Source organism: Perognathus longimembris, chromosome 20 (assembly GCF_023159225.1).
Source record: "Perognathus longimembris pacificus isolate PPM17 chromosome 20, ASM2315922v1, whole genome shotgun sequence".
Lineage (NCBI taxonomy): Eukaryota > Metazoa > Chordata > Mammalia > Rodentia > Heteromyidae > Perognathus > Perognathus longimembris.
In genome coordinates, this window is record NC_063180.1 from 19,592,816 (window position 1) to 19,608,215 (window position 15,400).

Genomic DNA, 15,400 nt, shown 5'->3' on the forward strand with positions numbered 1-15,400 from the left:
CCACCGCCTCTCCACCCGTCATCATTGACCCGCCCACCTAGACGAAGAGGAAGCCATTCTCGCTGATCGAGGCGGAGCCCCGGCTATAAAAGGCTCCACCCCGCCCTCTCGCGAGCATTCAGAACTCTCGCGAGACTTGACGCCCGACTTGTGCGCCCGGGAAACCCCGTCGTTCCCTTTCCCCTGGCTGGCAGCGCGGAGGCCGCACGGTAAGCGGGCGCTCCGTGTCGGGTTCGGTGCGGGACGGCGGGGAGGGACCACCCGGCCCCGGGGCGCGTGCCTGAGCACTTCGGGGAATCCGGCGCGGGGCCGCCCCGCCCCCTGGAGCCGCGGCCACGTGCGAGCGGCAGGCCCGGACATGCCTGCTGGGCGAGTTGCGGGAACCCCGAGGGCTCTAGCGGGTTAGTGGAGGGGCTCGTGGGGCGGCTCCGGTCAGGGATCTCGGGTACGGCGGTGTGGCAGGTTTTCGCGCGGTGTGTGTGTGTGGTGGGGGAGGCCGGGCCTGGCTGGTGTGACCCATGGGGACCGTGAGCGCTGGTGAGCTCCGTGAGAACGGGGTGGGAGTCGAGGTGCCCTGAGGAGATGACGAGAGGCTCCGATCCAGGTCACGGAGGAGCGTGCTTATCCTGACTGGGGCCCTAGTATTGGTTACCCCAACAAGGCCTGTGCTCACGTGCTTGCCTGCTCTTTTCTCGCAGATGCCCGGAGTTACTGTAAAAGACGTAAACCAGCAGGAGTTCGTCAGAGCTCTGGCAGCCTTCCTCAAAAAGTGAGTGTGGGGCTGGGAATGTTGCGTCGTGGTAGAGTGTTTGACTAGCATGCACAAAGCCCTGGGTTCGATTCCTCGGTACTGCATAACTGGAAAAGCCGGAAGTGGCTCAAGTGGCAGAGCACCGAGAAGCTCAGGGACAGCCCAGGCCCCGAGTTCAAGCCCCAAGAATGGCAGAGAAATTGAGGGGGGATGGAACCTGAGGGGATACCTCCATCTCCTGCCACCCCAGAAACCCGTCCCCAGTGTGAGGTTAACCTTCAGTTGTGTTTGGGGGAAGGAGATTTGTGATTGGTGCATTTATTTGCTTTAGGTCCGGGAAGCTGAAAGTCCCCGAATGGGTGGACACTGTCAAGTTGGCCAAGCACAAAGAGCTTGCGCCCTACGATGAGAACTGGTTCTACACACGAGCTGGTGAGGAATTTGGTCAATGGCTGGGGGTGGAGGGCTTAGGGTACCCCACACCAGTTATGGATTTCTATGTTGCTCCCATTCCAAATTGGCAATGGGAGGAGAGAGACACCTTTTGCTCAGCACCACTTTGTTTGGGTGATGTGACATTTTAAACAGCTGTGGCTTTTAACATTTAAAGTCAGAACAAATTGGTGTTTCTGTTTACATTGTATGTGGGGAGGGAATTGGGGCTTGAACTCAGGGCCTGAGCATGGTTCCTGGGCTTTTTTACTCAAGGCTGGTGCTCTACCCTAGAGCCACACCTCCACTTCCTACTTTTTGGCGGTTGGTTTGAGATAAAACTCCAGCCTGGGGCAGCTTTGAACTTCAGTCCTCAAGTCTCAACCTGAGTAGCTAGGATGACAGGCCACCAGCACCCAGCTAAAAGTTGGTTCTTTACAGAAGCAAAATCCCTTTTGGATTCTTAATTTGCCTGTTCTTACCCTTATCCCTACAGTTAGCACATAATAAACAAGAAGTTATGATATGTTTTAAGTTTTTGTATTTAGTCAGAGCTTACATTTGAATTATTGCATTCAAGAAATAACGTATCTACTTCTTTGTCATGTTAGCTAGCTTTCCTTCTATTTCTGAGTGGCTTGGGATTTGAGCAGCTTAATTCCTTGCCTTAGAACTTGACATAGTGGCTGGGAATGTGGCTTGGTGGTAAAGTGCTTGCCTAGCATGCACCAAGCCCTGGGTTCAGTTCCTCAGCACCAAATAAATAGAAAAGGCCAGAAGTGTTGCTGCATCTCAAGAGATAGAGTGCTAGCCTTGAGCAAAAAGAAACCAGGGATGGTGCTCAGGCCCTGAATCCAAGCCCCAGACTGGGAAAAGAAAAAAAAACCCAACTTGATAAAATTGAATGCATTTGCTGACTGCACAGTGCTAAAGGTCACCTATGGGGACACTTAAAGATTCTATAAGTCGGGGCTGGGGATATAGCTAGTGGTAAGAGTGCCTGCCTTGGTATACCCGAGGCCCTAGGTTCGATTCCCCAGCACCACATATACAGAAAAAAACGGCCAGAAGCGGCGCTGTGGCTCAAGTGGCAGAGTGCTAGCCTTGAGCGGGAAGAAGCCAGGGACAGTGCTTAGGCCCTGAGTCCAAGGCCCAGGACTGGCCAAAAAAAAAAAAAAAGATTCTATAAGTCCACCCTCCTAACCTAGGGCTAGAATGCCTGGGCTGGTTTGTGCCTAGGTGGCTGCCTCTGCGGGCCTTCATGCCTTGGCCTCTCACGTCTGCAGCCTTCTTTTGTAGGGTGGGGGCTCGTCTGGCTGAGACTCTTCAGCACAAAGGAAGCAGTTTAGATATTGGCAAACCTCAAAAGATGAGTTGACTTTCCTTGGCACAAGTGGCCCAGCCCTTCATAACATGGAGCATTGTGTGCATTTGCAGTGTATCTGTTGTATTTGGGGCTCACTTACATTGGGCATGGGGCCTACCATGATTGGACCACAGCCTCTGCTCTCTGGAGCTTGGGAAGGTCAAGATGCCTGTGGGTTTAAGGAATTGTAGAGTCCTGACCACTTTTCCTGGTGGATAGGGTAAATAGGCAGTCTATGAAATACCCTAAGTAGGGTTAGTTGGGTCCATGCAGCATTTGCTCTCGGGAGGTGGGTAATGTTTACTTGCATCATCTTAACGATATTGAGCACAAACATCCTTCTTCCCTGGCAGAAGTTTAAAAGGCTAGGAAGGCTTAGCACAGGGATGAATGAAAACCCTGAATAGGGGCTGGAAATATGGCCTAGTACATAAGTGCTCGCCTCAACTACATGAAGCCCTAGGTTCAATTCCTCAGCACCACATATACAGAAAAGGCCAGAAGTGGCACTGTGACTCAGGTTGGTAGAGTGTTAGCCTTGAGCAAAAAGAAGCCAGGGACAGTGCTCAGGCCCTGAGTTCAAGGCCCAGGACTAGCAAAAACAAAAACCTGGATAATCAAGATGGTCTACTTGGTCACCTGACTTACTTTACTGTGGGCTTTTTTTCCCCAGTTCCAGAACCCAGTGAGGTTCCACCAAGTTGAGCCCCATCCACTGACACTGACAGGTTGTCATTGTCATGGGAGAGACTAGTGGTGCCTCAGGGGTGCTATAGTTCGCCTCAGTACCGCAGGCAGTTGGGGTGCTGGGGTACGGTGGCTGGTGTGGAGTGGAGTGACAGTCTTCAGCCTGGTAGAAACAAGCAGCTACTCCTGAGCAGCTTCCTGGAGTGCAGGGGTGTGGGAGAGGAGCAGCCTGGCTTGTTGACTCTGTTCCAAATAGGGCCCCCTGTTTTTTATGCTTACAGCAGCTCTACCTGTGAAGTGCTGGGGCCTGGGTGTGGAGTGAGGAGGGGGTGGAAAAAAGAGGCCCCCACCCCCACATGGATAGGGAGGGGGGAGGTAGCAGCGTTATAGTAGCTGGCAAGGTGGTTGGCCACCGGGTGTTCCAGGCAAAGTAGGCACTTTAATTGGTGCCACTTAGTCTGGGAACCATTAGAGTTTGGTGGGTGCCCGCTGATGATGAGCAGTATGGAGTCCACTCCTCATCTGCGTGCTGTACTTGGTCTCCGCTTCCCTTGTCTGGTGCTGGTCCTGGCGGGGGCAGGCATTGGGGACATGCAGGGGGGAGAGCATCTGGCTCACCTGGTAAATGACACAACAATGCCCATCCCTGGCTGAGTTGCTGGCCATTGTGGACATGTGTCCCCAGTTGGCTCGGTTGGATTTTAGGGTGCTGGCTGGTCTCACCACTTAGGCGCTGCCATTAAAGCTGGGCTTTATGGCTGTCCTGGGACACAAACCTGTGTCCGTGTGTGGGTGACTCCTCTCCACGTTAGTGATGCCTGCTGCTTAGGGCCTGCCCCGCTGTCCCCTCCCGAGCTCTCCAGGGCTGAACTTCTCATAGCAGTGGGTCCCATTTCTACTTTGCCCTGCCAGTGCTGGGGTGTCCTGATTGATCACAGGCCACTTTGCTGTGGCAGATGGGGGAGGGGCCTGGGGCCTGCCTGGTGAGGGTGCCTTTTCTTTACTAAGGGGTAAGCATAAAGTGGTACCCACCAAGCCGCGACTGTGTGTGCTTGTGTGCACACATGGACCCGCTTGCACGGGAAAGGCTGCTTCTGCTGATTAGGATCCTCATGTTCTTCCCTCCCCCCCCCCCCCCCAGCATCCACAGCACGGCACCTGTACCTCCGGGGCGGCGCTGGGGTCGGCTCTATGACCAAGATCTATGGGGGGCGGCAGAGGAATGGCGTCATGCCCAGCCACTTCAGCCGAGGCTCCAAGAGCGTGGCCCGCCGGGTCCTCCAAGCCCTGGAAGGGCTGAAAATGGTGGAGAAGGACCAAGATGGGTATGTTGTGGGGAGCCAGGACCTTCCCCCACCACTAGAGAGGTGCCCTTAGCCCATGGAGGCAGACAGGGAGTGCCGCCAGAGAGCAGATGGTACAGGGCCCTCACCCCGACCTCTCTGGCTGACTTGCTTGGCTGCAGGAAGGTAATTTAGTGACTGTCCGCTTTCATTAGCCTGCTCGTTAACTTTTCCCAATTGATTTTTCGGGGCTTTTGATCTAATGTTCGCACAAGCGACACCCTGTCAGCTCCCAGGAGGGTTCCCGCCCCTACACCAGTGTGGGGCTTGGCTGGTACGGTGTCCGAGAAGGGGGGCTGAGCATGTGACCCTTCCCTCCACAGGGGTCGCAAGCTGACACCTCAGGGACAGAGAGATCTGGACAGAATCGCCGGACAGGTGAGGCTGTGCACCCATCGGCCCTGGGCAGGAGAAATGTGTTTGTGCTGGTGTTGGAGGGAGGTTGGGGTGCAGGAGTACATGGGTCCTGGGTTAGCCAGCTTAGAGATTCAGCTCCTTCCTATTCTTTATCTTGCTGACATTGAGTCAGGCAGCCTGGGCCCAGATCTGTCCCCATGTTGTCAAAAGACCTCATCTGGCGCATAGTAAGAGCCCCTTGCCTGAGCTGTATCATTAATTCAGACTCAGGAATTGAGTGTTTGAGTCACAGCAGTTCCCAAGATAAAGGAAAGCTGCCAGTCCTCTGAGGTTGGAGTGGCCTGGGAGAAGGGAGGCTCTTCTAGAATGCAGATCCTGTCACCCTGTTCAGAGCTGACTGCCAGCTCTTGTCCCTCACCTCACAAGGCTGTGGGTGCTTAGACTCCTGCTCTGCTTCCTGGAACTCCACAGGGTTATGGGGATGGGGTAAGGGGGCATGCAGGCACCCCAGCAGAAATCCCATTTACCTTTGTCTTCTGCCTCTTCCCACAGGTGGCAGCTGCCAACAAGAAGCATTAGAACAAAGGATGCTGGGTTAATAAATTGCCTCATTCATAATCCTGGTCTGGGACTCTTGATTGCCAGGTTTGAGAGCTGAGGAAGGACCCCCTGAGTGGCCCTGGGGGCTGCAGGACCCCTGCCTTTGGCCTCCAGTTACTCATGTCTGGATAAGATGGCTTCGCCTAGGGTCCTGTAATGGATCTAGGCCGGGGGTAGGGGAGCAATAAGGTCCCTGGACCAGTGGAGGGGTAGAAAGGGACCTCCAGGTGGCCCAGCCAAGTAGTCCTTGTAGGTCTCCAACCCAAGGTGTTTTGTGTGCCTTGAGCAGTGTGGGCCTGTGCCCTCCCCTCCTGCCCCACTTGAACGGTTCTGTTCTTGGAGAGGTGAGCATGGAGACTCCATCCTTAGCTGGCCACAGTGGCCTGCCATCGGTCCAGCAACATGGCTGCAACCTAGACAGGGCAGAGCCCTGCTTCCGCACCAGGACAGGAGGGGCAGCTGGCAGTGTGGAGCTCCTGCCTTCCAAGTGTTGGGCCCTGAATTCAATGTCTCCACACCAAAATTGTAGGTGCTCGCTGGGGCAGGGCTCGCACACTTCCTGCTTCAGCCTCCCCAGGGCTGGGATTCTAGCTGTGTCCTTCCCCCAGCCTAGTTCCTCTCCGTAGAACCTGAGCCTGTCCATTTTCTTGTGACGTGAAGTCAAGGCCTTGGCACTGTCCCTGAGCTGTTTTGCTGTTCTCTACTCCTTAAATGCCTGCTTCTGTGGGATTCTGCACCTTGCTCTTTCTTGTCTTCCTCAGCTGTTTATGCTTATTCAGCAATATGCAGTAGGCAGCTCTGGCTTTAAGCAGAATCCCAGGTAGTAGATGTGGTGGGGTACCTTGTAATCCCAGCCACCCAGGTGGTAGGAAAAGGTCTTGAGGCTGAGATCCTTCATCAAAAAAATAAGGGTTGGGGGGCTGGGAATATGGCCTAGTGGCAAGAGCGCTTGCCTCCTACACACAAAGCTCTCGGTTCGATTCCCCAGCACCACATATATGGAAAACGGCCAGAAGGGGCGCTGTGGCTCAAGTGGCAGAGTGCTAGCCTTGAGCGGGAAGAAGCCAGGGACAGTGCTCAGGCCCTGAGTCCAAGGCCCGGGAGTGACCAAAAAAAAGGGTTGGGAGCATGCCTGAAGTGTTAGAGCAATTTTCCACCCCCTCTTCCCTCGGCCTGGGTTTTGTCCCTAAACTACAGCATTACTGGCTTCAAACCTTCAGCCTCCTGAGTGGCTAGGATTACAGGCGTGAGCCATAGGTGCCCGGCACACCTTACAAATTTTATGTCTGCTAGCCCTATAAAATAGATCCTTAGCATCATGTCCATATTGGGAAGAGGGCAGGAATTCATGAGCCTTCCCAAGGCTAGCAGTGGCAGAAACATTTGAGCCTAAGCAACCCTCCCCAGCCTGCTACAGTGCCTGGGAATGTGGCTTAGTGGTGGAGTGCTTGCCTACCATGCATGAAGCCCTGGGTTTGATTCCTCAGCACCACATAAACAGAAAAAGCTGGAAATGGTGCTGTGGCTCAAGAGGTGGTAGAGTGTTTCCCTTGAGCAAAAAGAAGCCAGGGATGGTGCTCTGGCCCCGAGTTCAAGTCCTGGGGCTTCAACTCAGGACCTGGGCGCTTCCCTTGAGCTTGTTTTGAAGTCTCAGGCATTTTTCTGCCTGGTCTGGATTTGAACTGTGATCCTCAGATTTCAGCCTTTCGAGTAGGTAGGATTACAGTTGTGAGCCACCAGCACCTGACTTGAAAATGACTCGTACAACATTTGGTGTGAGCCAATCACGCCTCACACTAGTCCCCAGTTTCTATAGTCCATTGAGAATGAGACATGAGCGTTCAGTGCCTAGCCCTAGGTTCACACAGGCTGGAGCACCAGGGGTACCGGGTAAGCCAGAGATGGAGGTTCCCAGTCAGGGCACCTGGGCAGGAGAAGCAGGCCTGCAAACCACAGCTTTGCCTTGTCGGCCACCGGGGGGCAGTCAAGAGCCTGGAAACTGGCTTAGCTTTGGTGGAATGCTGGGGGTGGATTCCTTCAGCTCCAGGCTCAGGATTTGTACTTCCTGGGGAGGTAGTCATAGGAAACTGAGGCACAGGGACAGTGAGGACTGGTTATCTAGTGATTTCTAGTAACAGCAAGAACTCAACAGATAGCTAGGTCTCTGAAGGGAAAGGGTCCTTGGTCCAGTTAAGGGGAATTTTTTTAGAAACCGCTTTAGCCAGGGGTCAATGGCTCATACCTGTAATCCTACCTACTGCAGAAGCTGAGATCTGAGGGTGGAGGTTCAAAGTTAGCTCAGGCGGGAAAGTCCAGGAGATACCTCTCCAATTAACCACCAGAAAACCAGAAGTGGGGCTGTGGCTCAAGTGGTAGGTAGAGCACTAAGCTTTGAGTGAAAAAGCTCAGGGGCAGTGTCCAGACCCAGAGTTCAAGCCCCAGGACTCAAAAAAATAATAATTGGGTTTTATACTAGCAGGAAGGGTGAAGGCTAAGAAAGAAGAGAGTGAGGATACATATGGTTTGTTTACATGTATGAAAATAGAACAATGAAACCTTTTTGCAAATGTTTTAAGAAGGGGAAGTGGGAGGGCTGTTTAGTCTGGATACATTATATACATATGTAGAAATGTTACAATTACATTCTGCTGAGACAATTAGTATATCCTAATTTGTCCTAAATGTAACCTATTTTTTTTAAGTTTCTAAAGAGGAAAAAAGAGAAACTTTCTTTTATGGCCTGGAGCTTGCTACCACTTGAGCCCTATACCTTGGACACAATTCTCCTGCCCATGGCAGCCCTAGTACCTGAGAACACAGGCAGACACTACCATGCTTGGCTTATTTATTGAGATGGGGGGCCAGGAGGAGGTTCTTCCTAACTTTTTTTTTCTGCCAGTCCTGGACCTTAGACTCAGGGCCTGAGCACTATCCCTGGTGTCTTTTTGCTCAAGACTAGCACTCTATACCTCTTGAGCCACAGCACCACTTCTGGTCTTTTCTGTGTATGTGATACTGAGGACTTGAACCCAAGTCTTCATGTCTGCTAGACAAGCACTCCACCACTGAGCTACATTCCCAGCTCCCTCTTTCTAACTTTTTGCTGCAACTGGCCTCCACCTGTGAGAACCTCCTTATCTTCACCTCTTCAGTAGCTTGGATTACAGCCACAGACCCACTCACCTAACTAGAAGCTGTTCATTACACATTTCATATTTGTATAGCCTCACAAAGCCAGGTTGTATCTGTTAGGTTTTTTAAAGTAGGTAGCCGGTAAAGGAGAACGCCACGCGGTATTCAGGCAGGAGAGAACTTTTATTACAGAACTGCTGGCCTGTGGCCAAGATGATCCATGGCCGGAGAGAAGGGAGAGAGAGAGAGACCCCCACCCAGCCCTGCTTTATTTAGGGCAGGGGCAAGGGGTGTGGCCAGGTGGATTAGGAGGTGACCTCAGGGAAAGGGGAGGTAACTGCCTCCAGGTCTGCAGGTTACCCAGGTAACTGGGTGGAGACTTAATGAGGTGGGGGCATCTGCATGTAGCCCTCAGGGAGAGGACCTAACAGTATCCACATTACAGGGGGGAGAAACTAAGGCTCATCTGAGATGCAAAATGAAGACTTCTCCAATTATCATCGGTGGCTCACACCTCGCTACTCAGGAGGCTGAGATCTGTGGATCAAGGTTCATAAACCAGCAGGGAAACCAGGGCAGGAAAATCTGTGAGACTGTTATCTCCAATCAACCAGCAAAAAGCCTGAGAAGGGCTCAAGTGGTAGAGCAACGACCTTGAGCCAAAAGCTAAGGAATAATGCCTAGGCCCTAAATTCAAGTCCCAGGACTAGCATGCACACACGCATATACACACATACACACAGGCTCATGCACACACACACACACACACACACAAAGCCAAGGGGAAGTGACAACCTAGCTACACAGGCAGTTGGCTAAGGGTCACCTTCCTTATTTGTGTGTCGTGAGTGACAGTGATCAACATTTAGTGAGCTACTACTACACACTTGGCCTTGTCCAGAGCTATGCATATACAGCCCTCTGCATCCATGTTTCCAGCCCAGAGAGAGAAACAGAGAGAGCACAAAGGGGAAATGGGGGTCCAAAAAGAAGACAAGTGCTGCCCAAGAGTCATGGAGGGACAAAATCACTCTGCAGATTCTCTGAACTCTGGCTCCATCCGGCTTCTTTCCCAGGTGCACACGGCAGTGACAAGCCAGGCCTTAGAGCCTCAGCCTCCGCCTCTGCACCCGGGCAGCCCTGCCCCAGGGGGATTGTGGTCACCACAGGTGCTCCAGCGCTTGGGGCTGAAAGCTCACTACAGCTGGCAGCAAGAGAGCCCTGGAGTAGGGGCCAATGAAGCCCATCTCCGGTTGGCTGGGCAGGAAGTAGGTGGGGCTTGGGGTGGAATTTTGGTACCCCAAGACTGCTACCACCCGGACAAACCAACCCACTTTGAGAAGATGCCTGGGGGTCCAGGATTCCTCAGAATGCTACCTGCCACCATCTTTGCCCTCTTACTGACTGCAGCCTGCCTGGGTATGTAGCTGAAGGGTGGTTGGAGGGAAGGCTAGAGGGAGGGCCAGATGGGGGAAGGGCACTGGAGGGAAAAGAAACAGAACCAGGAGGAATTGCTGTTAGAAATCCTGCGGGATACTGGTGGCTCATGCCTGTCATCCTAGCTGCTCAGGAGGCTGAGATCTGAGGATCACAGTTCAAAGCCATCCCGGGCAGGAAAGTCCATGAAAGTCTTATTTCCAGCAAACCACCAGAAAACCGGAAGTGGAGCTGTGGCTCAAACTGGTAGAGTGCCAGCCTTGAGCAGAAAAGCTCAAGGACAGTACTATGAGTTCAAATCCCATGACTGACAAAAGAAAAAGAGAAAGAAAAAGAAAAGGAGGGGCTGGGAAAATGGCCAGTGGCAAAAGTGCTTGCTTCATATGCATGAGGCCCTGGGTTTGATTCCTTAGATCACATATATAGAAAAGACCAGAGTGGCGCTGTGGCTCAAGTGGCAGAGTGCTAGGCTTGTGAGCAAAAAGAAGCCAGGGACAGTGCTCAGGCCCTGAGTCCAAGCCCCAGGACTGGCAAAAAAAAAAGAAAGGAAGGAAGGAGGAAAGAAGGAAATGAAAGGAAAGGAAAGGAAAGGAAGGGAAAGGAAAGAAAAAGCCCCATATCTGTCAGTTTGACCATCTCAAGGTCTAGCTAAAGCAAAAGGATGTTCTTGGAAGTTACCTACCAGTTGTCCAAAGCCCCCTGGAAGGACCACCACTGAGGCAGCTTTTTTGTTTTTGTTTTTGTGCCAGTCCTGGGGCTTGGATTCAGGGCCTGAGCACTGTCCCTGGCTTTTTTTTTGCTCAAGGCTAGCACTCTGCCACTTGAGCCACAGTGCCACTTCTGGCTTTTTCTGTATATGTGGTGCTGAGGAGTTGAACCCAGGGCTTCATGCATGCTAGGCAAACCACTAAGCCACATTCCCAGACTCTTAATTGACAGAAAACTGGGAGTGGAGCTTTGGTTCAAAGTGGTAGAGCACTAACCTTGAGCAGAAAAGCTCAGGGACAGAACCTAGGCCAAGTTCCAGCCCCACAACTGACCAAAAAGAGAAAAATCACAGACTTTCTCCTGCCTGGGCTAGTTTCAAACCTGATCCTCAGCGCTCAGCCTCTTGAGTAGCTAGGATTACAGGCGTGAACCACCAGTGCCCAGCTTTCATAAAAGGGTTTCTTGATGATTGCCCGAAGGAAGTTGAGAGTCCAGCTGCAGGTGGGATCCTAGACCTTTTGGGGTCCTGACCCAGCCTCATCTCCCATGTGCAGGTCCTGGGTGCCAGGCCCTGTGGGTGCACGGGGGCCCGCCTTCAGTGACAGTGAGCACTGGGGAGGAGGCTCGGCTCTTCTGCCTGCACAATGGCAGCAACCCCAACGTCACATGGTGGCGCATTCTCCAGAGCAACCATTCATGGCCCTCTATGTTCTTGGGTCCGGGCCAAGGCGCCCAGGGCGAGTGGACCATCTCGAAGGTGAACAAGAGCCACGGAGGCATATACCAGTGCCAGGTGGAAGACAAGGGAATGTTGAGACACTCCTGTGGCACCTACCTCCGTGTGCGTGGTGAGCATGCAGATCCCCTGATCCCACTGGGAGCCCCCTGCCCCCCACTTTGTTCCTTTATCTGTGTTCTACCTGGGCTCCCCAACCAGCCACTAGGATTCACATCTGCAGAATGCAGCCTGTGAGGTGGAGGGGGGGGAGGAAGGGAGGGCCAGGGATCTGAGCAACAGCACCCCCCCCCCTCACAGAGCCGGCCCCCAGGCCCTTCCTGGATATGGGAGAGGGCACCAAAAACCGCATCATCACAGCTGAAGGGATCATACTGCTGTTCTGTGCCGTGGTGCCGGGGACGCTGCTGCTGTTCAGGGTGAGCCCCATCCTACCCCCCAGGAGCCCAAAGCCAGCCCAGCGAGGGACCTAGGTGGGCCAGAATGTCAGCTCCCAAATGCCCAGCGGGACCTGTAAAGTCTCAGGTTCCTCCACCAAAGCTTGAGAGAATAAGAGCACCCCTCTCCCAGGCTGGGGGCTCTCTGCCTGCCTGACCCCCTGCAGGTGAAGCCAGTCACAAAGCTGGGAAGAACAAGCCCGGGGCTCCTCCCAGAGTCACCTTCATAGGCCGCCTCGCCTTAGGCCACAGGGCAGCTATTGCTATTGACATTATTGGTGGTATCAGGGTTTGAACTCAAGGCCTTGAGCTTGCTGGACAAGTGCTCCATTACTTTTCCTCCTGCCTATACCTCACTTGTAGCTAGGTTCATAGGTGTGTGCTCTCAAGCCCAGTGTGTGTGTGTGTGTGTGTGTGTGTGTGTGTGTGTGTGTGTGTGTATTACTTGAGCTCTGGGCCTCAGGCTCATGCTGGGCTTTTTCTGCTCAATGCTGAAGCTCTACCACTTAAGCCACACCTCCATTTCTAGCATTTTACTGGTTAATTGGAACTAAGACTCACATTCCCCCCCCCCCCCCCCCGGCTGACTTCATCCTCAGTAGTTAGGATTATAGTCCTGAGCCAACAGTGCCAGCTCTTTCTTGCTTGCTTGCTTTCCTTCTTGTCAGTTAGGGGGCTTGACCTCAGGGCCTGAGTGCTGTCCTTGAGCTCTTTTGCTCAAAGCTAGTCCTCTACCACTTTCAAGCACAGCACCACTGCTGGTGTTCTGGGGGTTCACTGGAGATAAGCATCTCACTGACTCTTCTACCTGGACTGGCTTTGAACTATGATTCTCAGATCTCAGCCTCTGGAGTAGTTAGGATTACAAGTGTGAGCCACCGGCATCTGGTTCATCTTTATTTTTATTTTTTTCCAGTCCCAAGATTTGAACTCAGGGCCTGAGCACTGTCCTCGAGCTTCTTTTGCTCAAGGCTGTTGTGGGGAGTACAGCTGACTCCATCTTGATTATTAGGTCAACCTGACCCCAAAATTTTGCTTCTGTAAATGGCTTGTTTAACTTGTTTGTTGCTTGCTCCACCCCCTACATCTGTGCTTCGCTTTTACCTTTATAAACCCCAATTTGAGGACTGCTCGGGGTCACAGTGGCAGCTCCCAAGTCTGCACTGTGTCCCTGGCCGGTCAGTCCACTTTTCACTGTTGCAGTTCAGCTTCTGAGTCTGTGCTGCGTCCCTGGCCGGTCAGTTCGCTTTTTGCTTCCCTAATAAATTCATCTTTTTGCTTGAGACTATCTCCGAGTGGTGGACACTTGGAGGGACAGGGAATCCCTTCCCTTAAACCCCATAACAAAGGCTAGCACTCTACCACTTGAGCCACAGCACCACCTCTGGCTTTTTCTGTTCATGCGGTACTGAGGAATGGAACCCTGGCTTCATGCAGGCTAGGCAAGCACTCTACCACTAAACCACATTCCCAGCCCCTCATCTTTATTATTATTTTTTTTATTTATTTTTTTTTTTTTGGCCAGTCCTGGGGCTTGGACTCAGGGCCTGAGCACTGTCCCTGGCTTCTTCCCGCTCAAGGCTAGCACTCTGCCACTTGAGCCACAGCGCCGCTTCTGGCCGTTTTCTGTATATGTGGTGCTGGGGAATCGAACCTAGGGCCTCGTGTATCCGAGGCAGGCACTCTTGCCACTAGGCTATATCCCCAGCCCCTCATCTTTATTTTTTTGAGATAGTCTCCATAGTTTTTTTTTACCCAGGCTGACCTTAGTTAGGATTCTCCTCTCTTCACCTCCTGAATAGCTGGGAATAGAGTTGTGAAACCACCCTGCCCAACATGTTATTTGTTGCTGTAATTCATGAATAATAAGACAGTGGAGAAAATCAAAAGGAAACTAGCTTTGGGTCCAGAGAGAATCCTACCATGTCCCATCTCCAATAGGTAGCCTTGGGCCCTGCACCCTTTCTGGGAATATACCTCCTGATATCCAGGAAGTGTTGGAGATTTTATTTATTTATTGCCATCCCCTGCTGAGACTTGCCCCACCCCACCCCCATCATCCTCTACAGAAGCGCTGGCAGAATGAGAAATTTGGGATGGATGCTCAGGATGACTATGAAGATGAAAACCTTTATGAGGTAAGCAGAGAATGCAGATGGGGTGGGGGCAGGCATATGGGGGGGATGGCCAGGGACTGCGGCCATCTGAGGGGTAGGAGCAGTATATGGGGCTGTGTGTCACTGGGCCCACCTCTCCTCATCCCTGCAGGGCTTGAACCTGGATGACTGTTCCATGTATGAGGACATCTCCAGGGGACTCCAGGGCACCTACCAAGATGTAGGCAGCCTGCACATTGGGGATGTCCAGCTGGAAAAGCCGTGACCACCATCCCCATCCTCTCTTGCTGCCCCTGGCTGCTGCCTGCTCAGCTCCAAGTCTGCCCTCCATGCCTGTCCCTGGAAGTTCTCTTGTCTTTTCTTCCCCAGTAGCTAGTTTCCCCCCTGGACTGTCCCACTCCCCCCACCCCCAAGCCACCCCTCCCCTGGCTGTCTTTCCCAGGCTGTCTCCCCAGTGGGTAATGAGCCCTTAATCGCTGGGGAGGGAGCCCTTAAGAAGGCTGATTGTTGCAGCCTCGTTAGTATCTCCCCCCCCCCCCAGCCCTGTCATGGCCACTTAGCAGTAATAAATCCTCTCCAACAGCAGACCTTGGCAGAAGTCATGGATCTCAGAGGAACACCCCGCACCAGATCCTTCTCTCCCGGGACCCACGAGTCTGACCCAAGCTGCCCCCTCCTCTCTTCTGCCCCAGGATTCTGGACCAAAGCAGTCCCAGGCCTAGGCCCACTCCAGGAAGCTGGGGACTAGGTAGCTAGTTTAGCTATATGCACCCCCTAACCACCCCCCCCCCCCACATCCCCGGAGAAACAGGAAGTCTTTAGGGGGGAAGTCCCCACCACACCAACAAAAGGACTGGTTTGGCCCCTTTCCAAGTGCCCCATTTCTCCCCCCTCCCTGGTCCCTAAGCAAATGGGGACCATTGGGGGAGTTGTGGCTGCCGAATTTTGTGTGCATATTTAAGCTCTGGGAACATATAGGCTACTCTGTTATAAGGCTGGCATCCTATTTTCCCATGGGGGATTTAAAGTCTGTGGGCCATCACATGTGGATGTGGGAGCAACTGACACAGAGTCACAGAGGTAGGGAAAGGGACTCAGAGGTAAGGGAAGAAGAGACAGAGACTCAGTGACTCGTGGAAAATGCAGACAAAGAGCCCAGGTGCCAAGACAGACAAGGAAAGAAGAGCCTCAGGGAAAGTGGGGAACACTGAACTTGAAAGAGGCTGAAGGGAGACTCAGGGGGGAAAGGACTGAGCCAGGCGTGAGAGATTCAAGAGCCTGGGTGGTGGCTCATGCC

The 15,400-nt window shown here is 52.9% G+C and overlaps 2 protein-coding genes across 4 annotated transcripts; both read left to right on the top strand.

Annotated features, from left to right (window-relative positions):
• Positions 1-70: 70 nt before the first annotated feature.
• On the top strand, positions 71-5,554 carry Rps19 (ribosomal protein S19). Of its 3 annotated transcripts, none has more exons than XM_048329580.1 (6): positions 71-209; positions 699-769; positions 1,083-1,183; positions 4,378-4,561; positions 4,903-5,020; positions 5,267-5,554. In XM_048329580.1, the coding sequence occupies exons 2-6, from the start codon at positions 699-701 to the stop codon at positions 5,375-5,377; spliced, it is 585 nt and encodes a 194-aa protein (XP_048185537.1). In that variant the 5' UTR covers positions 71-209; the 3' UTR covers positions 5,378-5,554. The 3 variants fall into 3 exon arrangements, with proteins under 3 accessions (XP_048185537.1, XP_048185539.1, XP_048185538.1); XM_048329582.1 differs by having other exon boundaries at positions 128-209; positions 4,903-4,957; positions 5,489-5,554; XM_048329581.1 differs by lacking the exon at positions 71-209 and adding an exon at positions 360-458.
• A 4,398-nt stretch (positions 5,555-9,952) lies between these two features.
• Positions 9,953-14,688, top strand: Cd79a (CD79a molecule). The gene is made up of 5 exons (XM_048369280.1): positions 9,953-10,087; positions 11,368-11,661; positions 11,850-11,968; positions 14,056-14,124; positions 14,255-14,688. The coding sequence occupies exons 1-5, from the start codon at positions 10,012-10,014 to the stop codon at positions 14,366-14,368; spliced, it is 672 nt and encodes a 223-aa protein (XP_048225237.1). The 5' UTR covers positions 9,953-10,011; the 3' UTR covers positions 14,369-14,688.
• The last annotated feature ends 712 nt before the right edge of the window (positions 14,689-15,400 follow it).